The 27,779-nt window shown below is 42.3% G+C and overlaps 2 protein-coding genes across 4 annotated transcripts; one reads left to right on the forward strand and one right to left on the reverse strand.

Annotated features, from left to right (window-relative positions):
• On the forward strand, positions 1-26,482 carry LOC121073847 (uricase-like). The gene is made up of 8 exons (XM_040565285.1): positions 1-202; positions 18,084-18,302; positions 19,038-19,154; positions 19,274-19,352; positions 22,600-22,786; positions 23,260-23,383; positions 23,797-23,880; positions 24,706-26,482. Exons 1-8 carry the CDS (start codon positions 188-190, stop codon positions 24,841-24,843), a joined length of 963 nt encoding a protein of 320 aa, XP_040421219.1. The 5' UTR covers positions 1-187; the 3' UTR covers positions 24,844-26,482.
• DNASE2B (deoxyribonuclease 2 beta) lies at positions 359-19,395 on the reverse strand. 3 transcript variants are annotated; one of them, XR_005821965.1, is made up of 8 exons: positions 16,232-16,391; positions 12,112-12,289; positions 10,820-10,901; positions 9,649-9,810; positions 7,929-8,126; positions 7,100-7,357; positions 4,345-5,286; positions 359-1,505 (listed from the first exon to the last, which is right to left on the reverse strand). XR_005821965.1 is itself a non-coding variant. In XM_040565284.1 (7 exons), the coding sequence occupies exons 1-7, from the start codon at positions 16,342-16,344 to the stop codon at positions 5,219-5,221; spliced, it is 1,059 nt and encodes a 352-aa protein (XP_040421218.1). In that variant the 5' UTR covers positions 16,345-16,391; the 3' UTR covers positions 359-5,218. The 3 variants fall into 3 exon arrangements, 2 of the variants coding, with proteins under 2 accessions (XP_040421218.1, XP_040421217.1); XM_040565284.1 differs by having other exon boundaries at positions 359-5,286; XM_040565283.1 differs by lacking the exons at positions 359-1,505; positions 4,345-5,286 and adding an exon at positions 19,254-19,395 and having other exon boundaries at positions 6,357-7,357; positions 16,232-16,481.
• Positions 26,483-27,779: the final 1,297 nt, after the last annotated feature.

Here is a 27,779-nt window from a genome sequence, read left to right on the forward strand (position 1 = left end):
GCCTAGGGGGAAAAAAAAGCCATGTTACTAAATAAATTATGAAATATTTACATTTATGGAGCCAACCCCTTATGCCTAGCTCCTCCTCTGATATTACGATGACAGTTTTTATAGAGCTACAGCTTCTGCACTGCCATTACTCCTCTGTGGGATCCAAGACTGGGAAGCTAGCAGGCAGCGGGCCACCATGAGCCAAGTGACAGTAAGTAATGCTTGCTGGCTTTGACTCAGTGCAGGGCAAAACTATGGTGCTAGACCACTGGTGGCTTGTTCCTGCTGGAGAACCAAGCTGGATCAGGATGCAGGAAGAGATGAAACCACAGAAAATATAAAACTGGGGAGTTTTCTAAAGTAAACTTTATTTTTATCTGAGAATAAAATGCTACAAGTTGTAGAGATGCATGTGATAATCCCAAGAGTGAAGCGTTAAAGGCATCAGTTTGCTTATCACTGTTTATGTTATTTTGTACTTGTATTTACTTTTTTTTTTTTTTTTGCCTGCAGCTTTCTTAATGAGATGAGAATGGTTTTAGTGTCATGGTCCATAATGAAATGGTCTGCAGTTACTCTTGTAAATGCTTTGCACCTCTTGTTTTCGTTGTACTTTTATTGGTTTTAAATCTTAATAGTATCTTCCTTTAAAAAAAAAAAAGTTATAGCATGTTGTTCAAATGTGTGTGGTTCAAACTGTTTAGTATGGCTTATAAATTTCTCCCTCCTACTTTTATATATTTAATGCTTTTGCCTTTGACTTGCCCCACCTCTTGTAGGTTTGGTAACAAACAGGTAGCGGCTTCCTCTGTGGGTGTTTGGTTTGTTTGTTTTTTAATACTTGGCTAAGTCACTTCAGTTTGTGCCTTTTGTTTTTTTTCTCTCTGTGGCACAGCCTGTGGAGGCTACATTTGTAAAATGGATAAATGTTAAGTAAGTGAAACAAGCTGCAAATTGGATTTGTGCATGAGTAACTCCTAATGGTCCTCTGTGATCAAAATGGAGGTCTCTGACCTCCCTGAGTGTGTCTCCCACCCTAATGCTCCTTCTGCTCTCCCGTTGCTTCTACTCTCTTGCTCACTTTTCACTTTCAGTTGTCTTGTTCCCTCTTCTGAGTTTTTCTCCAAGTTCTCTTTGCTCTGATTTCTCTGGTACTTCACATCCTTTGGCAGTAAAGAGGAGGGCAGGTTGGTGGGCAGCAGGGAACACAGCTGTAGTAATTGTCCCTATTTGCTGTGCAGCATTTCTTGCCTGCTTTTTCCTTGCAAAATGTCTCATGCAAAATTGTCAGTTCACTCACCTTGAAAATCTTACTTTTGTGCAACAAATAATCGGAGCAGTTTGAAAGCAAGAGAGGAAAAGATGCAGATTTCATTTGCACAGTGCCCAGGTCAGAATGAGCAATGGAGAAGTTTCCAGGGCAAGGAAGGAAACAGTTCCTGAAAAGTGCACTGAGCTCAGTGTTCTTAATCCTCAACGTGAAGCAGCGGGCAGTGGAGCTAAGCAGAAGAATCCTAGTGCAAAAAATACATTTTTGAAAGTGCACTATGGAAAGAGAAATACTGATTTTTGGCTGATAGAACCTTAGCCCAAATAGGAAACCTAAAAAAAGCCAGATACAGAAAAGCCATGGAGCTAAATGCTTTCAAACTTTGGAAAGTCAGAAGTACAGGAACAGCAACGAAAAACAACACACTTGATGACATGGCTTTTAGTGAGCTTTTGACAGTTTTTGGAAGGTGATGCATAAAATGTGTACTGCTGTAATGCGACATGATTATCTGAGGGCATTAATACATGTGAAGACAAATCTTCTGGTTAATACACGATGATGCAGAACTGTGTGGCTAATTTGCATGCACAATTTCTATGATTAATAAATTATGCAATGCTAGCACAAGTGTACTACTGTGAACCACTTGTAGCAATCGCCAGCAATCCAGCAGACGACATTGAATACTATGCTCTATTCTAGTAAAGCTTTGAATATTTGAATACTGGCTTGCAGTTCCCAAACTGCAAAGTGATGAAAGGAGTAGAAGAATGTTTCTCCCTTTTATCTGTCTTACAGGAGATTTGGAATAGTCACTTGTTACCTTGTGTAGAAACGCAAAATGATCTCAACTGAAAAGAATAAAATCAAGGAGATTTACTAAAATCACTTGAGTAAAAATGTAACAGCTGTTTTAGAGATAAGATATATTTTTCAAGTCCTAGTGTTTCTTATTTAACACTTTGAGTAAAATTAAGGTATCAAATATGCATAGAATAGCTAGAATAGCGTACTCTTTACACTGGGATAAATCAGTTAAAAACAGTAGATAAGCATATAATGAGCCTGCCAAAAAAAAAATATATATATACATATATATATATTATGAACTACCTCCTATCTGAGGCCAAGATCTGAAAGTGCTACAACTGGTTTCTGAGGTCATATGTAGCAGCTTTTACTGCTGAAGGATTCTGAGAATATTCAGCAGGGTAGGCCTTTAATCTGGTATCTCTGATCTAAGTAGGAAAATGTTAGATATAGATAATCTGCTTGGGGTATCAGAGTATCTATAATATACTGATATTGATAGCGTAGCTTGAAATCTCAGATCTGTCTCCCTGCCTTGCACTATGGAGAGTTTATTCCCTGCTACAAGATTTTATTTTCCATGCTTTGCCTAACATAAATTCCTATTCCTCTACATTCTCATTTTTAATTTTCTGTCTTTTTAAGAAATCTCTTGTGAAACACAAGAGGTACATCACATTCTTGCATCATGTTCTGAGCACAGTTAGGCTTTAGCTTGCACTGAGATTCTAGCAGACACTGCCAGCATGGCTCTGTCTCCTGAACGTTTTACCCAGGGCATAGGCAGATTACATGTTTGGAAACAATTACTGTGCTAAGAACCCAGTGATGTATCTTTCCCAGAAGCTGAAAATGAAGGTATAAAAGACATCCACACAATAATTTATGGGTGTTAACTTATGGATGTGAGTTTCTCTGGGGATAATTATGTGACTACACTAATAATGCGAAGGATGCTTTGATACATAAAAAAAAAAGCCTCACAATGTTCTTCTTTAGCATTTCATTACTCTCAGGAGTCAGGGGTGTATATATTTAAACAGAACAGAGGGACAAGAGAGGCCCATATGTCTTCTCAAAAATAGTGCTGTCTCTTCACACCACAGGCATGCTGAGAAGGCACTTGTTTGACATAAGAGATTGCATTAGAGGTGTTTGCTGGAAACCTCCCGCTCCGAGAGCAGGAAGCTGCACTCAGTGCACTGCTGGTGCAGCAGCTGGTCTGAGCTGCTGGGGAGGCGAGAGAGGCACGGCTTTGCAAGGGCGGTTGGCAGAACGGGCATTGCTGGCAGCTGGATGGGCAAAACCTGCACAGCTCTGCAGGACTTAGGTACTTTTAAAAATGCCTGCTTTGAAGCAGAATTTGTTTCAGAAATGGATCTGCAAACCTCTGTGACAAGGCCAGTGGCAGGCTATGTTGGCATGCCTCGAAGAAGGGAAGGCTCCCAGCTAAGTCAGAGAAATTTCACCTCAGAATTCCCTTCACTTGCTGGCAGATGGCTGGCATGGAGTCCTCGAGAAGTTCCCCAGCACACTGTCGGAAGGGGTGACTCCCATTGCTAGCTCTCAGGATATTTTCAGTCATTGTGAAGACACCTGGAGCAATCCCCCCTTAAAGGCCACCCTGTGAAAGGGCCTCTGACTGGATGCTTCTGCCTGTTTTCCAGTGGAGTAAGTGCCCAGCTGGAACAAAATTTCACACAGCTTAAGTTTCCACACCTTCACAGTCTTTTAGTTTTTGTCCCAACAAGGCTGATGTCTAATCCTTTAGACGGCCTCCTACATTTAAGTCTGTGTAAAAATGCCCATTTCCAGCACAGCAAGACACTACCCGAAGGATCCCCAACTACTGGTGCTGCAGGAGAATCCTTGGGGGTTCAGAGGAAAACCATCGGGCCTCGTTTTCCGGAGAGGAGGGGAAGATAGGCATGCTGCCTGCTCTGCAGGGCAGCGGTGGTGGCAAGGGTGGGAGATGCCGGGGCGGGCGGGCATTGCGAGAGGCTGCGTTCGCCTTCCCTGTCGCTTGGGCGCTTGCGATGCGTGCTGGGACAGGGCCCAGTCTTGCCTGAATAATTACAAGGCAATTCCTACCAAACAATGATCCCTGCTGTTGTGTTTGTTGCAAACTCATCTGCATTACAGCAACGTTTAGTGGATTAATAACGTGTGCTTTTGGCCTCTCCTACTCCCTCGGCAAACAATTTTCATGCGTAATAAATGTTCACATTCAGTCTAACCAGAACAGAGCCCAAGGGACAGAATAGCCATACCTGCGTGCTGAGGGGAAGAGACACGGGGTTTCCAGGAGGGAAAACAGCTTTCTGACCTCTCCAGGCTGCGTCCAAGACTTCTGTCCTTTGGCAGCCTCAGCTTGGCTCAGCAGGTCCCCCCGAAATCACTGCGGGGGCCGTGCTGGATGTCCCCCTCCGCAGGAGCAGCCCAGCCAGAGGGGTCACCATGGGCAGCGAAGGGAGCATGGGGTGGATAGAGCTGTCAAGCACTTGGCATTTTGACAAAGAACAGCACATTTTAAAGTTAAAACCTTGGAAAAATATGCAAAAATACTTCTCACACCAGCAATTGATCACAATGCATGCTATGAAGGCATATGAGTTTGAGTTTTATAATGTATGTAGTGGAAATACTGGGATATGTAAATATGGACATTACGCAATGTGAGGAAAATTGCATTAAAACTGTTTACAGTCAAAAAAAGAGAGAACCAGAACTGCAGCCTTTGTATTGCTACACCAGTGAAATAAGCGTGTACCCAACCTGCCTATTTAGGTGACTGTCATGTAATGTTTCTCCCCATCTTCCCCCTGCCGTTTATGCCTCTTTAGCAGCAGCTAACATGGAGGCTACCAGTCTTGGGCATATTGGAAGAGGAATGCTGTGAATAATCTTGCTCTATGATAGCTATCAGTTGATCAAATCATTAAGAATAACAATTAGCACTTAAAGCCCAGTGATAGGCTGTTGACTTGTAGCCTGGGGAGCGGGACTGTGACACACCACTGCGTCAGCCTGAGGTGGAGACTCCTTGCTGTTGAGCTCCGTGACCCAAATGCTGTGGCTGAGCATCTCCCATAGGAAATACAGGTGGTGGAGCCAGTCTGGCGCTCTGATGTCTGATGGAGCACCTCACCAGAGCTGTCCCCAATGAAGTGTTCCTGGCTGTTCCTGTGCTGTGAGGTCACGCACATGCAGCTCTGTGGGCAAGATACAAGAGTTCAGGCAGGTTAGGCCAGTGTCTGCCATGGAAATGGGGAAAAGACAAATGAATTTTATCATGGCTAATCCAAGCAATGTCCTACCATCCATCCCACTGCTGAGCATTCTGCCTCACTGGCAATTTTCACTGCCACAAATAGTTGTTCCTTGACTACAGCTAGTAAAAAATGAAAAATATATATGTAAATAATTTGGCAAGCTTCAGAGGAAAACATAATCAAGCAAATTATTTATCAAATTTTTTGTTCCTATGCAAGGATAAGAACAAAGTTTATTTCTTGCAGAATATCTAAACTATCTACATTATTTTCACTGAGCTATGAGAATTGGGTTTTCCTTCGATCCAGATCAACTAAATAAAAAATCCAGTCCTGCACAATTCCCCTTGTTAAGCAGGCCAGATACAGTAATTTTATTTCTTCAAGGCCAGATTAAATAATTTCATTTCTTCAAGCAGTATGAACAAATGTGATCTGATATTAATTTATTTGGTACTTTGAACACTTTGTTGCTTGGTTGATTTTTCACGATGGAAAGGGAAGGAAATCTTCAACAACTTCTTGTGGTTGTGGGGTATTTCTTTATATCTACTTCCTTTTAAGATGTAGATAGTCAGGGGTATGGACTATAAACACAGCAAAACACAGAAATATTAGCAGGACAGCCAAACCTTCAGACAGGAGTTTATAGCACCAGTTCAGGAAAAAAAAAGTACAAGTGAGATATACACCTATAAATATATTTAGGAACATATTAAAAGCAGATAAACTTTTGTAATTTGAATCCAAAAATGTATCAGGAGCTTGCAAGGTAGCTCTGTCTTTATAACAAATCCATGCAAAATTCAAATGCTAAGCCTGAGACTGCAGGTATTGAAAATTAATAGCCACATTAGTCATAGTGTGAATATGTAGGTGAAATAATATCTTCCTTCAAATATTTTCTTCTTTTAATTTTTTTTCAAATTTTCTCCATTTTTCCTTTGGCAGCTATAAAACATTGTAATAAACCACAAATGGCTATAGATGGAAGAGGGAGACCGTAAACAGACCGTTTTCTCTCTTAATTTATTTCACTCATTCACAATTCGGACATGTTTATTTGTTTATATGATTACTGCACATGAATAAAAGCACTAGAAATACTCCCAAGATAGTGGTTACAAATTATTTAAAGCTCATTTCTTCTCTAAAAATTAATCATAAAAATGAAGCCTTCTTGTCCACAGACTACTTGTCTTCCTGTCTGCATCCAATTATGCCTGTTCTTTAAGAGATTCAGCCCAGCCTACTCCCAAACTCAGCAGACATGCTCTGATTGATCTCAACAGCACCTGTAACAGGCGGTGATTTTGAAACATTTTAGGGTACTTTTCTCCCGTTAACCGCCCAGACAACCTAGCTAGCAAGGCAGGTTTTTGTTCCTCCTCACAACCCATGTCCAGCATCACTCACTGAGGTCCCCTGTGCATCATCACTGACAGCAGCATGTTTTGCTGTGGCATTACTGTGCAGAGAGAAAACCAGATGTGTTTTACCCATAAACCAGCTGCTTTTATAGCTAGCAATGCGAAGGTCTAGCACATCTGGCAACTCACAGGACTGTTCTTCAGAGTGAAAATACGGTTTAAGGGAGATGTTTCCTATGCTTTTTATGTAATAAGGGGCTATGCTGTTTGGGAGGAATGGTCCATTTATATCTAGGTGGAAGCATCATTGCAATTTTCATACTGGATTACCAAATTTCTGAAAGCACTGTAGATGTGTTCATTCTGCGTGCACATGAACCCACCACTCCTCCAAGCTTGCTCAGCAGCACGGTTTAGGTCTCCAATGCAGGTCCACTGATCTTCGTTCTTCTTTGAAACAGACCATTTGGAATGATCCTCGATGGAATGGAAGGTAGAGTTCAGTGGTGTCCCTATGAGATTTATGTTGTAGACATGGTACTGCAGAGAGCAATTTGAGGGAAGTTTTCGGCCAGAGTGCTGCCAGGATTCAGCCAGCAAATCAGTCTTCAGCTCCTGAGCCACCCAGGCCACGTAGATATCTGTGGGATAACAGAGGATGGGAGAAATCAGCCCTCCATTTGCCTTCATTTAAGTGGGGATCAGAAAGGATCACCTAAACTGGGCTCGTTTAATTCTAATGCATGAAGTGAACCAGAAGAGATTTTGCCCCCAACTTCCTCTTATTTTGATTTTTGTTTCAGAAGTTCATTCCTGTTTTCCCTTCTTTTCCTGGAAATCCTGTTACAAATAATCAGCAGGAGGAAAAAAAAAAAAAGGAAAGGAAAAATAATTTTTAATCCTTCATAACAAAAAAGCTGATGATTCAAACCCTATTTTTGTCCTTTGTTGCTACAGCCAAATAACTGGAAAGAAATTTTCAGACAATCCCATTAATGTACATTTTAAAACATTTGAAAGATCAGACGGCGTTTCACTTAGTGGAGCTGACAGAATATTATGATGGAAGACCATTCCCAGTACTCCATTACATTTATTTCTGAAACTGAAATTCTTTTTTTTTTTCCCCTCAAAGTAAATACTGTCAAAGAATACATTGACTGCTTACTACTTGCTTGAGCATGCGTGGTAGGTAACAGCAGTTTCTCTTACCATCCACGAATGAGTGGGACTTCACAAAGTGGAGAAAGGCCTCCCCGCGAGCTGACTGCAGCTTGGAGAGGCGGTGCAAGGGGGCTGAGGGCAGCCTGGAGCGTGCACAGAGCTTTTGCAGATTTGGGAGATCAGCCTGAAAGGCACTAGGGAGGGAACAGCTGTAGATTTGTGGATTAGAGCTCAGCATCTGTTGGTCTGAAAAAAACAACAACAACAACAACAAAAAACAATAGAAAACACACAAAGAAATGAACACATACAAAATGAAAACGGGTTAAAGCAAAGCAACCAAGAAGGTAAAGTTCTGTCTGGGAAGGAAAACCTGAATCCTTTTTAATCTTCCCAGCTTATCTCTGGAGCAGTTCAGTCTCAAAGTAGCTTTGGTTTTAGCAACCAAAAACATGTTTAATTGCTTTGTGTTCTGACTGACCCAGCATCTCATAGTCTGGCTGAGAGAGTATGCTCCCTTTTTTCCATGTGTACCTCCCTGTTCTTAGCAGGACTGCCAGTCTGTGGTCTTAGTCCATGCCACATCCCTCCACGGTCACCTTCAGGCCTCTGAGCGGTCACACAGCACTCAGACAGCATGTGTGAATTCAAGCCTGTGCTTACAGGAGTCGTTTCCAGTCAGTGACACTTGCCAAGCCAAAGCCAAACAGAAGAGCTGCCAAGCGACCCAGCTGAGTTTTAGGCAGAACAAAGCTTGACTTTCAAAATCGGGATTCAATCTGCAAAGTACTTCTCTGAACACAGTGCAATTTAACTGTGAAAGTCCTTGCCGGCAATGTTGTAAAGAGCAAGGGAACAAATGGGCTCCACAACTGATGAGCTCATGAAGATGACTCCATTAGGAACTTTCCAGTCTTTCCAGCTTAGGAAATCCTTAAACCACAGATTACCAGAAGCTGGGAGGATAGAGCAGGAAAGCATTACTGTATGCTTCTCATTTTCTTGTCTTCTTTCCTAAGCACATGCAAAGATGTGCTTCCGCAAGCAGGAACTTGGTTTTGATGGCTCTGTGGTGTGACCAGCCTGCACACTTGTACAGTCTTACGCATTTATTTAATATAATTTGGGACTTGTAGCTCAGCAAAGAGTAAAAAGCAATGTGAAAAGTGTTACGTAACGTGTGACTTCTTATAATGCCCTTGACAGTCAGCCTTCAGGACTCCAGTGTCAGGTAGTTCTGAGTCTTATGGGTATACATTTCATTTTTCTTATTTTTAGGATTTGTATTTTATGTAGCAAAATGTACCTGTGGAAATCTGGGAATATTTATTCTGTACTTTGTATTTCTGATGTGTCAAGGCCACCACTCCAGCTCAAGTAGTGATTGCCTTGCATTTTTAGAATGGCAGACTGTTGCAGCTGAATGAGCTATTACTGTTAAAAATGATTCATCATCCTCCTTTATATTTCCAAAGCATCTGGTATGCATGGGCTGACTTTACCCTCAGTACGCTCTTGTGACTATTATTATCCCAATAGTCGCCATGGGGAGATGGAGGCAGAGTGGAAGAGTGAATTTCCCACATTCCCACAGGAAATGGTTGGATAAACAGAACTGAAAGCCAAGGGTGCAGCTTCCAGGCCCCACTTGGTTTCCAAATGTGACAATGAAGGACAAGAGCAATCAGTTTTGGAGGCACAGCCCGAAGGAAAGGAGTCAGAGAGGTGCAGCAGAGCAAAGGCATTCTTGGGAAGAAGCTTTCCATACCTATTTCTGTGAACTGGTCGTATTTGAAGGTTATGCAGATGGCTGTCTGTCCGTAGGACTGCCCACTCACTGGGTACCCATAACCATCCTCAGGGAAGGGAGGGAACAGGGGCACACTGTGAATCACCCAGAAGCCTTGTGATTTGTCCAAGAGCAGAAACCCTGTCAAAAGAAAGTTATAGCAAATGAATTAAGGAGGGAAAAGCCCTGAGACATCACAGTGGTGTCCTTCTTTGGATTTGCTGCTGCAGACACCATGCTTCAGTGTGGTAATGGCTACAGCAGTCTGGCTCTGGAGTATATTAATGGGTTGTAGAAGACACCGATATTGTGCTAGAATTGCATTAATTCTCTCCTGCACAGCCTAACTTCAATTGTCATCACCGTTCCTTTGAAAAAATACCTTTGCAAAACCTTTTTTCTTTATCTGCTCAAAAGCTGTCTTTGAAAAATCTGATGATTTAATGGCTGCAACTCTTCCCCCACTGCTCCTTTCCCTTCCCTTAATTTCATTGCTGTATAAGGGGAAATGGGCTCTGTCAGCACCATGCCTTCTTCCCTAGACCAAACTGCGTTTGGGGCAGATGGGGTATGCCTCCCCTGCTGCAGATGGCTCAGGAAACAGTCACCCACGGCTCTGCCACCTGAAAACACAGCCCTGCAAAGCCTCTCCATCCCAGAGCTGGGTGGGCAAACCCTGCTTCCTCAAGGGACCACTTAGACCTTCACAGAGGTTTTGTCTATTTAAAGTCATGTTGTACTGTCACTGCATATTTAGCGCTTCCATGATCCTGCCCTCAGAGAGAGATCTGGGAGGCCTTCCAGGTCAATTCTGTCATGTAGGGTGCCTCTCCCTTTGCACCCTGTGCTGCTGTTGCCAGCCAGCTCAGGACGACGTGGTCTGTACTTGCTGAAAGGAGAGACAGGAGTTTCCACTCTTGAATAGAAAGGGTCCATAATCATTAAGAGTTCTTCAACAGAGCACAGGCACAGCAGTACCAGAACAGAAGCTACCACGGATATCACTATACAGCAAACCATGCATCATGCAAATCATTCTCCAGTTTTGCTTTAGGCAGGATTTTTAGATATGCAGATTGACAAACAGACAAATAGATGTTATGCACGGCTTTAAAAAGGAGGAAACAGCAGCTGGGGACTCTCCCTGTACCTTTGGTGTGTCCTCTTTTCCAGCTGGTGGAGTCTGAATGAGGGACCTCATCGTTATAGATTGCATATGCAGTGTTGTTGCTCTGCAGGGAAAGACACATTTCTGAAACATGACATTTGGTAAGAGGAAAGCACTTAAGCAAACAAATTTTGCTGAGAATGGAAGAAAGACTTCGGAAGTTCTCTGTGCATATCATGAGCTTCATTCTTCCCCCATGTCAGCTGGCATTATCCTCACAGAGTTTACACTAAAATAAACCTAAAGACTCAGCGTTATGGTTCCAGTTAATATAAGTGGAAGTTCTCTCAGTCATTGCAACAGCCTGTCCTTTGTGTATGTCTCTGATTTAGCTACCAAATCCTGTGAAAATGTTTGCTCAGGAAAAATAGCCATGACAAGTGTTCTTACAAAGGACAAATGATTAATACTTTTTTTTTGCAAAATATTTGCATACAGCCACACCTTACTTCCTCCTGAACAGAGAACTTTCCCCACCTGGTGTACAGTTTGCGATGATAGCAGGGTAGGAAGATGGCATCAGTGTGGCTCAATACTGAGTTTGTAAAAGATTGTTTGTATTGCAACTATGGTGTGACATGGGATAGGAAAGTTGCGGGGTTTGCCAATATTTGACTGACTTCTGGGAGTCTTTTTTACATATAAATTTAATGACACCCCACCACTAAGTCGCAGTAGAAATGCAAAGACACACCCAGACTCCTAAGAATGTGAGCATGTAGACTATGTGGATGGTAAAAAATAACCACAGGCAGATCTTGTGGTATTTTATAATCATTTCATACAAATATAAATGAGGTTTCTGACTGGAAAAAATAATACTGCTGAAGCAGTAATGGGGGAACAGCAAAACCCAAATGTGATCAGAGATGGAGCTTGAAACACATGCACCTGGGAGGACTTAGGATGGAGGTCAGTTGTAGTCACCACCAGCCCTGGGCTGAGTTGACAGCCAGTTCACCGCTTCAGCCATTGCTCAAGAGGAACTGCAGAAAAGAAGCCACAGGGTCTACGTACCAATGTTCATTTACTTGATGGGCAATACTTCAAGTGTGTGAAAGGTTTGACTAGAAATTTCTAGGGTAACTTCTAAGTGTAGCCAAAACTGCAAATAATCTGCTGAGCTGCCATGCACACTCACCTTGATGCATTTTAGCAGATCTAGTCAGTCAGGTCTGGCCATAGCTCTACGTGCTTATTTTGGCTAGTTTCATTTCATTTGCATGTAATATCAAGTAAACATACTAGCAAAATGGTAATTAAACATCACTTGCCTTGGACTCGTATGCTTCATAGAGCTGCCTCAGTGTCTGTCCCAGCGCGCCCTGCGTCATATTGATGAGGTATTTGCCGAGCTGCCAGTCCTGCACCAGGGCATCCATGTACAGGTACTGCAGCCCCAGCCTCGCATCCTCTCCTCTGGTGTATTTTGGCAGCTTGTACAGAGCAAACCTGCAACAGAGAAGAGCAAGTTCTGTTTTTCTTGCAAACCATCCTATCTGAATACATAGGTAAGTCTCTCTTGCCTGCCCTGCGGGTTTGAAGACTGGGGTGACCACAGGGATGTCCATGCTGGGCTCACCTTCACTCTGCTTCTCTGCAGGCTGAGCTGGCACCAAGCTCCTCTTGCTGTGGCCATGCTGCTATTTGTACCCCAAAAGAGCTGGTTTTGAGCTACCTCTGTTTTGTCCCCGCTGCACCAACGCCCTTGTTGTGGCTAAAATGTGGATGTGTACCTTTTTGAGCAGAGCTTTGTGTCGCACGGTTATGGGGTTTTCACCCTCAGCAAGAAGGCTGCTGAGGAGTCGAGGCTGAACCTGCTCTGCCTGGCACTTCAGTGAACGAATTGCCTGCTCAGCATCAGGGAGATGCACCAGGGAAACCTGTGCAGGGATGGAGATTGCAGGGAAGTCCTCTGGAGCCCTGCATAGCCACCAAATCCCTGTTACTCCTGGTTCTGGTAGACAGCAAGAGACTGGGCCTGAACCTCAGCTCCCAAGCTCAGTCTGGCATTCCCTTGGTCAACATGGGTATCTCTTACCAATATTTTCTTATTCTATACAAATATAATTTTATATTTAAATTAATTATATAAAATGGAGTATTAAATTATAAAATTACACAACTCAATATTTTCATATATACATATATACAAATGAGCATGAAACTATGTAATGTTGTTACAATCCTACTTTTCATAGCCAACTCACACGGAACTGCTGCAAACTGAATATTTACAAACAATTAGCCAGAAATACAAATCTTTTCAAAATTGCAGAGTACTAAATATTGTTGGTAAATTGTTCAGTTCCTACTAATGTCCCTGATGAAGTAAACAGGTTTTCCTAGTGCACAAGTCCATGGGATTAACTGCAATGTAATTAATCGAGCCACTTTCCTTGAGTGCTGTACTTAAGTAATTTGTTATTTATGTCAATAGTAAGAACTGAGTGGCCTGATTTTCGATACTATGGTACTTACCAAAAATGCAGCTTGACTGCTTAACACTATATGTATGTCAGGAGGAGTAGGACTTGCCCAGTTAATTTAGAGTTGGTCAGCTGGTTAAAAAAAATGCATTTCAGAAAGCAGATTAAAGTGCCAGGAAAGCATTTTGAAAGAGGAACATTTCGTCCATGGGAAGGGCACATGTACAGGAAGAAGAGAAGCACAGAGGTGATCCCGGTAATCCACCAGTATCACCACTAGCTGAGTGATGTTCCTTAAATCTCTCAGGACAAATTGTAGCTGATGACAGATTCTAGAGAAGATGAGGAAGTGATTTGTATGGGAGGTCTGGTGAGAGCATTCCCTGCACGGGGAGCCGCAACAGTCCCTTTATTTGCAATGAAGATTTGGAAAGACAAGTAGTAGTAGTAGTAGTTATAAGAGTAGGAGCTGAGCCAAGAATTAATATCTGAAGCCTTTCCAAACTGCTTTGAAATGTGCTGGGAGGTTTATGCTCTGCCAGTGTTTACAGCCTTGCAGCTGACAAACACGCGTTAGCAGATGTGCTGGAGGGAATGCTTGTAGCTGAGTTATCAGTGAATTGCCTGCTGATTCCCATGCGATAAATGCTTTGGACCTGTACAGAAAGCCAGTTGAGTGCATTAGCAATTTAAACTATAAAAGTCTTCACTATTTTGCACACGGGAAGTTTCTCAAGGGCTTAAGTGGCTTAAGTATTTGTGGGAGTGGACTGAAAGTTACTTTGCTGAGAACTGAGGAAAAGCAAAGGCATTAATGTCAAGGAATTAGCACAGTCACAGTGTTAGCTTGTGTCTGAACACTAAGGCACTAGAAGTAATCACATCTTTACCTTTTTTTTTTTCCCTCCAGTAAAAACAAATGCACAGCCCTGGCTTGAATCCCTGACTCAGCACCTTTTCAGAAAGTAGAGTTTTTTTGTTTGTTTGTTTGTTTGCTTTTTTTGTGTGCAAAAAGATTTCCAAAGGGTCATGGGCTCGGGTAAATACAGCAGAGACTTTCCGCTCTCCTGAGAGCGTCACACCTGTGGCCATTCCCCCTGGTGCACAGGGGACGGCGAGGCGAGCTCCCAGCTGGGATGCACCTAGGGACCTTTGCCCGTGCAGTACTTCATGCGGGTAGGAACCGCAGGCGGTCTGGGGAGGCAGGCGGAATGGTTTGCGTTGGAAGCAACCTTACAGGCCATCTGTTTCCAACCCCCTGCCCTGCACAGGGACACCCCACACCAGACCAGGTTGCTCAAAGCCCCATCCAGCCTGGCCTTGAGCACTTCCAGGGAGGGATCAGATCGGATAAGGCAAGCGATACCTCCAGTTTAGCACCAAATGAAAAGTGTGTGAATACTCGTAATGAGCAATTATATTGCAGGAGGAAGCCACTGAACAGCAGGGACTCACATAAAGCTCTTGCTAAATTAATATAAAAAATGAAAATCAGTGTTTGTTTGAAAGGGCATCAACATCTTTTGGTTAAGAGGAAGCTTTTCTCAGCAGTTTCAGTTCTGCTTCTTCAATCAGCTTCATAGCAACCGAGTCCAGAACGAGGCAAAAGTTCACTATTTCTTGTCAATAAGCTAGCATGACCCATGCTGACAGATGAGTTTATCTTCCTTTGGATCATGGCACATTTGAAAGAAAATCCCCCCTCTCTTCCCTGCTATGCCTGTCAGAAGGAACCAGGGCCTGCACCAGGCCCTGCAGGAGCCCTGGAATCCCTCAGGAACTGCCTTTATTTTGTTATTGGTGGTTCATTGTTTTTTGTTTGTTTTATAGCTTTAGCACATGCAGACTCATTCTGAAAGGAATAATTACACTTTGCAGATAAATTAAACTTCTCTTATCACCGAGTTGTTGGCTGGCAGCACCACCTAAGGGACTGATTCCTGAAAAATGACATGATCTGGAGGTGCTTTGGCAAGGGTGAGGGGTGACAGGGCCGGGCTGGACCCTTGGACACTCAACGCTGTGCCAACGCAGCGCGGTGTCTGAGGAGCCTGCCCGCAGTGGGACGGGACCCGGCCCACCTGCAGCCAGCTCTGCACGTGGGGGCAGGGACGCCCTTCTGTTGTTACAGGAGCAGCAGCCACTCCTTTATTGCTTGTATACAAACTAATCGCTGTTCAGTGAGAATCTTCTTTTGAAATTGGTTGATATTTATCTTTGAGATGCTTCAGTACTCTTTTTTTTTTTTTTTTTTTTTTTTAAGAGGCCTCGTTTCACTTTTTAAACCTGGGTTGGCTATTATGTAATTACACTTTGCGTCTTTCATCTTCAAAGTGCATTAATCCAATTAATCATTTAGCACCCAAACCCGGGCTGGGTGCTGGCAGCGCGATGCTACCAGACGGCGCTTTCCCATACCGCCGTGTCCACCCACGCTCCTCGCACCTCTCCCGCATTGCTGCTGGAGGCGGCCCGGCCTCAGCTCCCCCTCCACAGCCACAGCGAGGGGACAAATCCTGCCACGCTCCCGGTCGGGGACGGGCAGCAAGGTTCAGGGCAGGATACGACATTTCACCCTGGACTGTTTCCTGCAGGTAGCGAGGCCCTGTGCAGGAGCCCTCACTGCGACCCGGCGCCGTGGGGGCTGCTGCAGGCAGTCGCAGCCTTGGCATTTGAACACAGGTTAGGCTGGCTTTGATCATCAGACACAAACGCTGCGTAAACCCGTCATTATTTTGCAGTTACTCATAATGCAGCAGCGTGGTTGGTTCTGTGGAGTGAAATCACCTTTCAATAACTTACCCTAGGTTTTCCAAATGCAAAATTCAGCTACTACTCACAGGCAAACAGGATTAAACCAGTGATTGCTATGCATTACTTCCCAGCGACCCACCTACTTCACGGAGAGTAATCTTAGGTGTTATTTACTCATCCAGCATTCCTCCCATGCGCGGTATTTACTTACCAATCGACTGCCTCCCCGTCTTCATTTCTGCAGGAAATTTGCACTGCCCATAGTGACGGGGAAGAGAGAAGCAGTAGCACAGCAGGGCTACACCATGCAGACCCCACGGTCATCTTGGTGCCTCAGCTGCACAGTGTGAGCACAGGGCAGAGACTAAAAGCAGAAGTTGGCTGTGTTTCCTCAGCCACCGGCCCTGGCCGCCACGCAGTGAACACCCACAGGGAGCGGCTGGCAGCTTCCCCGGATCAATCTGGGCAACAAAATGGCAAAATGACATTTGTCAAATTATACTTTTGAGAAAACTTACGTCTGCATCTTCAGAGGAATTATTTTGAATATTTAAAACACGTAAGGTAGCCTGCTTTCAAAGCAAGCCACAGATAATACAAACTTTTTTTTTTTAATGCTGTATGAAAGCAGTCTGATTTTTTTTTGACAACTACCTGAGAAACCTCAGTTTTCAGACAAGCAAACCAAAACAACTTTCACCTCTCTACTTTTCCATCCAGCCCATGCAGTGAGCTCAGACTTTGCACCATTCCTGCAAAGTGCGTTCCCAGTGCAGTGCTGAGCCCCCATTTCTCATTTTGTCAATAGGGAGCCTTAATTTGCCTCTGGGAATTGAGCCTGCAGAAACCAACAGCAAGAAAAACACTCTGAGCCACTTATGATTAGATAATATATATATATTAATTCTCTTTTAAATGCATTAGCATTTCTCTTAGGAACAAACAAGTCTGAATTGAGCAATTTTTACATCTGATAATGTTTTCAGCAAGTCATGAATAAAAAGTTTCAATTTATATTTTAGTGTTGAAAATATTCTTTTCTCCCTTCCCATTATGCTTACACTGAAAGAAATTAATATTAGGTACAAGATATTTCAGCCTCAGGGAAAGTCTAGTGCAGTAACTGCTAGGTATTTTAGCATAAAAGAAATCCCCACAAGCTCCCCAGTATTTTTGTCTGTTGCAGTGCCTCCAGCACCATAATAGCTGTGCAAGTTGGGCTGTGTTTGACCAAAGCAGGATAAAAATGATTAGGGCTTAACGCAAACAAAAACAATGATCCCAGAAAGCAAAGATTTTGGAGGTATGAATCAAGAGCTGAATTTTGCTGCTGAAACTTGCTTCTGATCCATTTCAGGAGCAATCAGGGCTGTAAACCACATGCGACAAAATGCTTTCAACCAGCCCAGTTTCGCCTTTCTTTCCTTCTTTCTCTGGGGAATCTCAACGTGCACAGATAGGGTAATAGAAAACAAAAAACCACCAGGAACATGACACCTGTTTTCATCTTCTGTTCGGGACTTGTGCCTGCTTACAAAGCAACCTTCCCCCACTGAAACACCACTTTGACGTCCTGCAGGATGCCCCTGCCTGGTGCATCGCATGCTGCAGGGGCTGTGGGTGGCTGCTCGTGTGCCTGGGGAAAACAGGAGCTGTGCCAAGGAAGGTGCAGCCCTGCCGGTGGGACAGTGGTGGGACACAAAGACTCAACAGATGGGGACACCCCTGCCTCAGGAAGAATGACGGGGAAGACTCAGTGAAGGGCCACAGTCAGGATTAATCCAAAGGTGATGAAAGAGAGAGAATTGTTCACTGCTACTCGTGTTAAATGGTCTGCCCCCCAATAAAAGTTTTAAATTCCATCACAGCTGCAACTTGCAATGACATCTTCTTAAAACATTTTTTCTTCATATCAGGACTTGGTGATTTGTAACATAAATATTTACATTATCATGGGTAACAACAGAAATAAAACAATAAGCATTGTTTATGTTTCACTAACTAATCGTAACTGATGCTTCTGCTGAGTTCTTTCATGACTGTAACACGTGTTTTCTCTGCAGATTAAGGATATAGAAGTCCTCAACTGTGAATATGGCAAAAACACAATTAAGTTCCTTCGCCTCCATAGAGAAGGGAAGAAGCACTTCGTTAAAGAAGTGGAAGTGTGCACCCACCTCCGGCTGACTTCTGCTCATGAGTACCTGGAAGGAAACAACTCTTTTGTGATACCTACAGACACCATAAAGAATATCGTCCTGGTGTTGGCCAAAAAAAATGGGGTATCTTTTATTTTTTAACTAGCCTTGCTTTTCTTATCACTTCATTTGGAAACATTTATTATTCTGACTTTTTGTTTTCAAAATGAATCAGAAGAATCTGTCCCCCCATCTGCACGTCAGGTTGGCACTAAAATCACCATCAAAGACTTGGGAGAGAATTTTCCTCCTCTAGTGCTCATCCTGCATACAGGGGTTACTGACGCCCTTCCTCCTGGTCTAACAATTTTAGTTACGATTTTAGTTATTTTAACTTTAGAACGTAGAAACCTTTCACATCTGATTAACCACAGTAATGAAAATGGCTGGGTCTCCTGGGTTTGAGAACAGAATTCCCTTGCTCAGTTCCTCCTATTGTAAGGACAATCTGCAGATCAAGTTCTCTCTCTCAGTAATGAAATCCTATCTTTAGCCTGCAAAGCTGAGCCAGAGTATCACTATGATTATTTCAATATTATGTCCTCAAAGCCTAAGGCTTCTGTAGCAGTTCCTCTCAGCCCAGAGGCTCTAGCTCCCTATACTGCAGAATGGGAGATTTTGGATATGAATCTGTAGCTGCTATTTGCAGTGTATGCTGCAAGCTGATCAAATGACTAGCCTCACTGTGTGCACAGCCAGAATCAAAAGAAATCTGTATTTTTAACAACACTGATCCTTCCCATATATTTATAGTTAGAACAATCTACTTTTGTAGATGAGGTAGTTGCTTCATTCTAATAATATTCTTTGCTGCCTTAGATCCCAACTTTAGAACAATTTGCTATAGATATCTGCAAACACTTCATGACAACATTTTGCCAAGTGGCCTACGTCAAAACCTATGTCCAGGAAGTTCCATGGCAACGTCTGCACGAGGTATCTGAAATACTAAGGCATTCACTTGGTTCAGTCTGGAGCTATTCCTTACTCTCTTAGCTCCTGCTTCCCAGTTAAGGTGTTGTTTGCTGCACTTACATGTCTGCTCTGAATTGTAGAACGGCGTTCCCCACATCCACTCGTTTATATGTGTTCCTGATGGGATTCGCTTTTGTGAAGCTGAGCAGTGCCGGAATGGTGAGAAAAGATTCTGTAGCTTCCCCTACTTCTCTGTAAATATTTCTGCTGATGACAGATAAAGATGGCTTTAGAGAGAGCAAAAGCTATTACAGGGCTTACAGCACAACCAAACCTCTCCAGAGGCCTAAACCGAAGAGTACTTTTATGGTCTAATCTTGCAGTCCTTGATCTCTGAGACAAGGCTGAAAATCCAATATAGTTCACATCTGTATGCGTGCCCTAAACACTTACTGGTTACAATGCCACATTCACCACAACTGTTACATATTGTCACAGGAGTTAATAGCCTTCTGAGAATGCTCTGCTTACTTTCTAACATTATACTGTATTCTGCAGTCTCATTATTATCATTACCCTATAGAGAATACATCACAAAGCCACCTTGCCATAGGACAATTGCCTAGTTTGCAGTCATTTTCAAAACCCTGTCAACATGCTTTGGTTTTATTTCTAAAGATGCAGTTTCATTGCTGCAAGTCAGGCTGGCTTGAATATCATAAGCACTCAGGTCTACGTGCAAACTGTTTTTCACGTGACACTTCAGAGCATACTTACTGTTTTTGCACACCATGACTAAAAAAGCACCATTTGGTTCACTAAGAGTTTTGGTTTGTTGGATCACTTGCCATTCCAGACTAAATGTAAAAAAAAATCTCTCTTCTCGCTATACCTCACAACAAAAGCATCAGTTCAATCTCTTGGCATTGGTGTTTCACATAACAAATCCATCAGACCTCTGGGAACAGAGCTGAGACCACCACATTGTTTCACACAATGCATTTGGAGTTTTTAGGAATTAGTTCAGTATCTATTACTGTCCTAATTCCTGTCAGATCTGTCTTAGGACAGTAATTTAGAGGTATTCCCTGTCCTACCCTCTCTCCTTGTTTTCCTAACATATCAGCATTAGGACCAGTGGCAGGACCAGTTTTGCTTGCAGCTTGGACACAGGTTCTGAAACGTTCAGTTCAGCATTGTCCCCATATTCCTGCTGAAAGAGAAGGAAGAGCTCATGCAAGAGCCCAATGTTTTTTGGCACAATCTTTTTTAATGTTCATAGTAACATTGACTACTTCTGTATTTTGACAGCCTCAATATAATTCCTTTTGGCTTCTGGAAAATGTTAAGAAAGAAACCTGAATGAAAAAAAAAAAAGACAGAAAGACAGAAAGAATAGGAGTTTACACTTTCTTGAAGAGCATCTACTCCTAATGTACAGGTTGAATCTAAATTTTTAATCATCCTGATAATTCAGTATGAAATTTTGCAATTCCAGGTTCTATGCAAACAAGAAGCCGTTACTGAGGCTTTCTGAAGACACTGCCTTTCCTTCTTAGTCTTCACTTCATATAGCCCTTCAGCTATTTCTTTATGATTCCCTGCTTGGGTGAACAATAATCAAAGAGAAGATTTTTAAATCCCTTTTATTTTTCTTATAAGAGAACCTTCTCTATCTTTAACAACCTCCTATGCACCTAGCAGACAGACACAGAAATGTATTTCTCAGTTAATCCTATGTTTTAACACCTTACTCATCATTAAAAGAAACCTGGTGAGACTTAATAGAATTATAGCTTTTTTTTTTCCCCTGCTATATCAACTGATAAGAGGCTCAGAATTTTTCAGAAACTGAAAACATCATAAGTAATTTAATGTAGTTGCCCTTAGACTACTGAAAAGACATCACAAGCACAAAACATACTGAATGCATAAGGTGGGCTCTTTACTTCTTTGAAAGCTTTTCCTAGGCATTATGTTTCTTCAGTGTAAGATCCAGGTAGACAGCTAGATAGCCAGCCAGCAATCATGCATTGCAAGCAGCTCTTTCAAACAAGACTATGCATTTGAATGAGATAAATATATTTCAAGGTTCACTGATAGTATCTACACTACTTTAATACCCATGTATTACTATTTTATATCTAAGCTATGAATTCATCAAGATCTGAACAAAATCCAGAATAACCTGTCCAAGAATATTGGACAGATAAGATAAACCTTAAGCTTTAGTAAATAACATGGGAAAGTAGCCAAAATAATAGCACGTTTCTTTGGACTCATTCAAAAACAAGCAAACAAAAACAATAATGAATTTAAACAAGAAAATAAATAGATGAAGTACAGTTCTAATCATATCCAGTGAGAATGTATGTAAAAAATACTCTAAACAATCATGTCATCTGGGAATATCCATCACAGTGGAATTACTTCTAATATGACTTCCTGCAAAGGTACAGTTTAAAGACAAGGTGTGTCAAAGGCAGGATTACTATGGCCAGGCTTATTCAAGGAGTCATTTTGGACTAGCTAGTGTGAGCACCACAAGCAGCACAAAGCAGCAGCATGGGCTTCAGCCACTGAGCACCTATACAGACTCTGGATAAGCCTGTGTGGAGCAAAGTTTCTCCTTTCTAAATCTGCTTTTTTGGCAGGTCTGAGCAGTGAAATTTTCAGTTATCAGTTTGGTGTAATCTAAATGATTGACCAGTTGAAATTGTATAGCTTCCATCCAAACGGATAGAAGAAAATGTTCAGGACACAACTATCTGGTCTTTAGATAATCCACCCATACAGCAGTGATCTGCAATGGCACATTTTATAAATAGTGTCTAAGAGCAAAAACACTGTCAGTTTGAACCTGTGGGTGGCATCTGTATCAGTGCCAGTTCCTGCTAATTAGCTGAACTGCACGCATTTGCATTGGCTCCTTGCCCTCTCGTTCTAATGGATGCAAAACTAACAACAGGACGGATATGTAAAGCGAATTTCTGGCTGAGGCTTCCAGTCTTGTTACAGCATTTCTACACTCTATACATTGTTAGAAAAGTTCCACCTTACCTCTCCTGTGTAGCACAGCACGGGTAGCCTATTTCATTTCACTTTCAAGCAATTAGTGGTCTCTGAAGTGACATCAGTGAGAGCCAATCCAATGCATGTCCCAGCTCCAAGGAAGTAAGGTAAGGGGTGTCCTAAACTCTCCGTGACTGACATTGCAGATCGCTTGATAGGATTCTCTTCTTTCTAGATTGAGCTCTGCTTTCAGTGGTTTCTATCGTGTTTCCTAACTTCTTGATAACATCAGTGTGCAGAAAATAATTTTTAAAAGTAGCTAGACTTACAGAAGAAGCATGAGTGTTGGAGTCACTGCTTGATGGTCCTAAAGCTGCTGCTGCAAGTGCACATCCAGAAATCCTTTCTGTCTGCCTGAAAAGGGTTCACGCTCTCATATATTTTTGTTTCACAGGTCCTCTGGTTGTTTTTGCTGGAATTAAAGATCTGAAACTTATGAAGACAACACAGTCTGGATTTGAAGGCTTCTATAAGAATGAACACACCACACTACCTGAAAGGCACGACAGGATTTTATGTGGAGAGCTCTTCTGCAAATGGTCATATGGCGAATGCAGAGATTTTGACTTCGATTGCATATGGTATATGTCAAATCAAATAATATTTACAACCCAATCTATGATCCCAAAGTCCCTCTGTACAGCTCAGCAAGCGTAAGGGCCAGATCTGCAGTTGCTGAGCACAGATCTCAGCAGAGGCTGTAAGCACTCAGTGCTGGGGGCAAAAGGCAAGCCTTGGAGGTAAATCAACTTCTCTCCCTGATGGTGCATCAGCCAACAGCATTTAAATGGACAGTTTGTAGTTCAATACAGAACACTTCAGGAGAACAAATTTGCAACTCATTTGTTAGATAATTTTAACAGAACATTTGCTGATGAAGTATAGACTTGGGGAGGGGGAATTTGGAGGAGACAGGACAAAGACATTGTTCTTCTATGAAATCTCACATGCCATCTATTTGTCAGAAAAGACAGGGAAAAGTAGAAATAAGATAAGCACAGTAAAATATGATGGATCTAGACAAAGATTTTGTAAGAACCTATGTTACCTCTAGGAACAAAGTCCGGGAATGTATCCTTGAGGCCTTTTCAGGGCCACCTGACTGTGGGGAGTATTCGCCCTCTTACCAGAAAACTGTCAACTCTATCCAGATGTGTGTCCTTTCCAAAGTGTCACAGGTAACTTCTTTCCTCCTGTTGATGTTTTACTTTAACAGTGAACATTAATTGGTCCTCTAAGAAGACCCAAGTGAACCTATCTCCATTGGCAGTTCTAAGACTGGAAACTGGTGGTGTACAGCTTGATGGTCTGAAAGACCATGAGCGCACTCACAAGTTCAGTCCTGAGCACTGCTTCTTATCAGCCATGAACATAATGGGGGAGAGTATCACTCAGTGCTTGGCAGGACATGAGCAAAAGTGGAAGGAGTGCTCTAAGATTGGCAACATGTTCAATAGATTGCATTTTATGAACTGTACATATTTTTGGGAAGGGAGGTGTTGCTCTGTTTTTCTTCACACTGAGGGAAAACGTTGGTAGGCTGTTGGCTGAGAAAGTGCGTTAATTCATTGCCCTGTTTTCCTGGTTTCAGGTACAGGTCATAGAAGTCATCTTGAACAACACGTTTTACAATGTGGTAGACATGAAGAATCTAGGCTTGACCAACGACAAAGAAGTAAGTAAATGCTCCAAACACAACTTACCTGGATTCTCTATAAACTCCCAGCCTTAAAGTATAGCAACAGCTATACTTCAATGCAAAAGAACAGCCAAAGGGAACAAACTTTCTCCTCCAGCCCCAGTGAAAGCTCCACCCTACCTCCAAAGGAGATCTACACTAACTATAGCAGAAGGATGATTGCCTTCTTATGTTGCTGATAATAAATAAATGAGCACAGGGGAGAGCTTTGGAGATCACTGGGGTCTGTAACAGAAATAGTAGGTTAGCTAAGGCCATAGGCTTTACCTCTAGGTGACAGAAGACCAACACTGTAAGAGAGCAGTGAAAAGATTGTTCTGCAGCCATTCGGAGCCAAAGCAAACTGGTCCAACGGTGGACAAGGTATAAGCCTGGGACCGGACAGAGGGTGAGAGATGGAAGGGCTGTGATGTATTTGCCCCTCCCTCCACAGCTGCTTTAGCTGTTGGCTGGGTCAAGCCTAAAGTCTGTTATCCTTGCATGACAGAGAGAAACTGGGTTATTCCATTTTGCAGTTGCCATTTTGATCGACCAACAGTTTACAGTCTGTTTATGCTCTAGTCTCCCTCCCAAATTCTTGTGATTCTCCTGCCATCCTATCCTACCTTTGTCCTCTTTTGGGTGGACATTATAGAGCCACTTTCACTTGAGATAACTAAATTTACCATTGATGTCTGTAAGGGAAGGAAAGGACCCAGGCATGATTTTGAAAGGAGGTCAATAGCTGCAGTTTCTGCTATGATGGCAATGGCACATCCTTGTTTCAGGAATGACACCTGTGTTTCTACTCATTCTCCTCAGGTTCTGGTTCCAGTGGAAACTCCCTATGGCTCTTGTGCTTGCACGCTTGGCCGAAAGAAGTTCTTAGAAGTTCAAGGCCACATGCTAAAAGATGAGAAGCAAAGTCAGTTTGGACTGGTAGCTTCCCAGGGAAACTAAACCTCTTGGCTCCACTCACACGTTCCTGATAAACTTGCAGTATGGCTTTCCTATCCACGTGTACTCATTATTGGCCTCTCCCATCGCTGACTACTTTTCCCTTTATGAACTCATATGTTGGGATTTCTAAAGAAGCCTCAGAAATTCAGATATCAAAGTCTCTCCGTGAATCTCAGTGTGATTTGCACATTGAAACCCCCTAAATTCTTTTAAAAATCCCTGCTGGAAACATTATAGTCAATTTTTAAACCAGCTATTTCCAGACTTCTTAATGAAACAATTAATTTGATAATCTTTAACATGCTTTTGACACACAAAATCAGCAAATCTGTATATTCTATTTATTCATGTTCCTTCAGTACAATGAATATACAGGCATGAGACCAGATATTTCATTGACATAAGCTATCCTGACCCCTTGATGCCACACTGTTATACAGAGCTGAGGTTCTGACCCAATAACTGAGTGGGGAATCAGTCAGACATTGATTTGTGAAGGAAGTGAAAAAAAAAATCTATTATATCTTCTTTGCAGTATGACTAGTTAACAGCTGTTTACTAATTTCTCTGCATGTGTTCTGACTGCATAGCTGCTGCTGCTATTCATCAGACTATACAGTTACTTTATAATTACTTTTATATTAACCGCTGAGGTATCTGTGGTTTTGGACTATCTCTGTAATTTTAATTAAATAGTTTTCTTAAGTTCATTAATCTCACCATGACTTTTGAGCAGGCAGAAATCAACCTAAGTAACCATATTATTTCTGGGAGGGGCAGGGAGACAGACAGACAATGCATATCATACTTTAGTTACCCAGGTGATAGCTTTGAACATTAAGATAAAACTACAAGACCAGCAGTTCTTGTCTCACAAACTGCAGCTGCCCCATTTGCAATAGAAATCCTGCTCAACTTCTAACAGCTTCTGACTGCTGCCCTCATTTTCTCTGGGCGTCATTGTGACAGAACTCCATGTGACAGAGTGTAAATCCAATGGGAAGTGCCCAAAGTTATTTCCGAAAACTGCAATTTGGTTGCCTTTGTGCCTTCTCAGTTTAGACCTGCAGCATTCCTCTGGGTACAACTGGTACAACTCACAGTCACTGAAAATGAAGGACATGTCCTGCACCATGTTCCAAGAGAGGAACTTGCCTTGGTGAGCAGGACATAACAGACAAATGGAAAGCACTGTTCACAATCCTGAGGTAACTTCTTGAACATAACAGGACAAATGATACCACAGAGTGAATCAGTCCCAGATTTGCCCAGAGAAGCTGTGGATGCCGCATCCCCGGAGGTGCTCAAGGCCAGGCTGGATGGGGCCTTGGCCAACCTGATCTAGTGGGAGGTGTCCCTGCCCACAGCAGGGGAGTTGGAGTTAGGTGATCTTTAAGGTCCCCTCCAACCCAAACCATTCCATGATTCTGTGATCTGCTGGGCTCTGGTTGCTAGTTGATTCTCAAAGTTTCATTTATGACACTGCTAAATTTTACTGGGGACATTCTTTCTTACCTTGTTCAGCTTGTGTTGTATTGTGCTTCTGGGCTTATGGCTTGCTACTGCTGCTATTTTTAGGTGCTTGTAATTTATTAATGTATCTTTCAAGGGCAAATAAAGAGCAATATCAAAAACCAAACTAATATTTGACTATTTGACTCTTTACCAAATAAGAAATTAAAATATTTCCTACTTGTACATAGAAGCAAACATCATATAGAATAACATTTTAGTTCTGACAATTTTGCCTCAAAAAGTGACCAGTATTGTTCCAAATGACAGCTCACTAGCAATTGTTAAAAACATAAGAAAAAAAGATCTTACTGAACATTTCAATATTTACCTCTTTCTAAGCAAAGCAGATCAGTTATTCTGCTGTTCACAAACCATTTTCTTTCTATTTGGTGAGAAGCATATTGCATTGGGCGGAAGGTTGCCTGTCATTACTGTTTGTGCTTCATTTGCAGGCTTATAAAGTAGTAATGAATTAAACTTCATGGCAGAATGAGGACGCAAAGAAGCAACCAGCTGTTGATTTAAACTTTTCTGTGGCTCCAAGCACACAAGTACACTCCTGCAATGTGGTTTCTATAGACCGCAGACAGGAGGAGCAGAGCCTCATCCAGCACTGCGAACCTGAGTCATGCGTGTGGGCATTTTCCTTCCAACGTCAGCACTTGGGCAATCGGAAGGAGCCCAGATCTTCCACATGGCAAACAGATTCAGATCGCAATGGGATAAATCATTCCTGAAAATTGGACTTAGCCATGCTACTTGGGCCTGAACCCTGGCCAAATTCTTATTTTCTTTAGATTTGGTCTCCGCGATGGACTTTACATAGTTTCAATTGAGATAACTTTGTGTGTGTGGTTCCTGTCATGAGCGGCCCTCAGCCTCCTACCAAGACACAGGGCATTTCAAGTACACAAAAAACTTCCTATCGTTTCAGCATCTGATCCATTCACATCCTCTTTCTGTTCAATTCTCACAGATGCCCAGACAGTCCAACCACAATCCTCCTCAGCTGCTGATCATGTTCCATGCTTAAACAGCGTCACATGAAGATAAAATGCAGTAACAAAACTTATTAACCAGTATCTAAAACAGAGATGAAATATCACTGCCAGGGGCAGTACAAATGAGCTGTTTTCACTGTTTTTACTGTCTGTCTTATTCTCTCTAAATACTCAGTCCAACTGCTTTCTAATACACATTTAAACCTGACGATCTTGATTAACTACTGCAGTTACTATTTTTTAGTCTTTAAAGTTTTTTTTTTTTAATTTGCTTTTTACCAGGAGTATAGAACTCTGATTCTACGTTGAACTGAGCTGATCTAAGTAACGAAAAAACTCCTCCAATATTTCTGAGTCTTCTAGGTTACACTCATTTCCAGAGGCCTGGGCAAACTGGCACATAGTGTTTATACAAAAGGG

Source organism: Cygnus olor, chromosome 8 (assembly GCF_009769625.2).
Source record: "Cygnus olor isolate bCygOlo1 chromosome 8, bCygOlo1.pri.v2, whole genome shotgun sequence".
NCBI classification, from domain to species: domain Eukaryota; kingdom Metazoa; phylum Chordata; class Aves; order Anseriformes; family Anatidae; genus Cygnus; species Cygnus olor.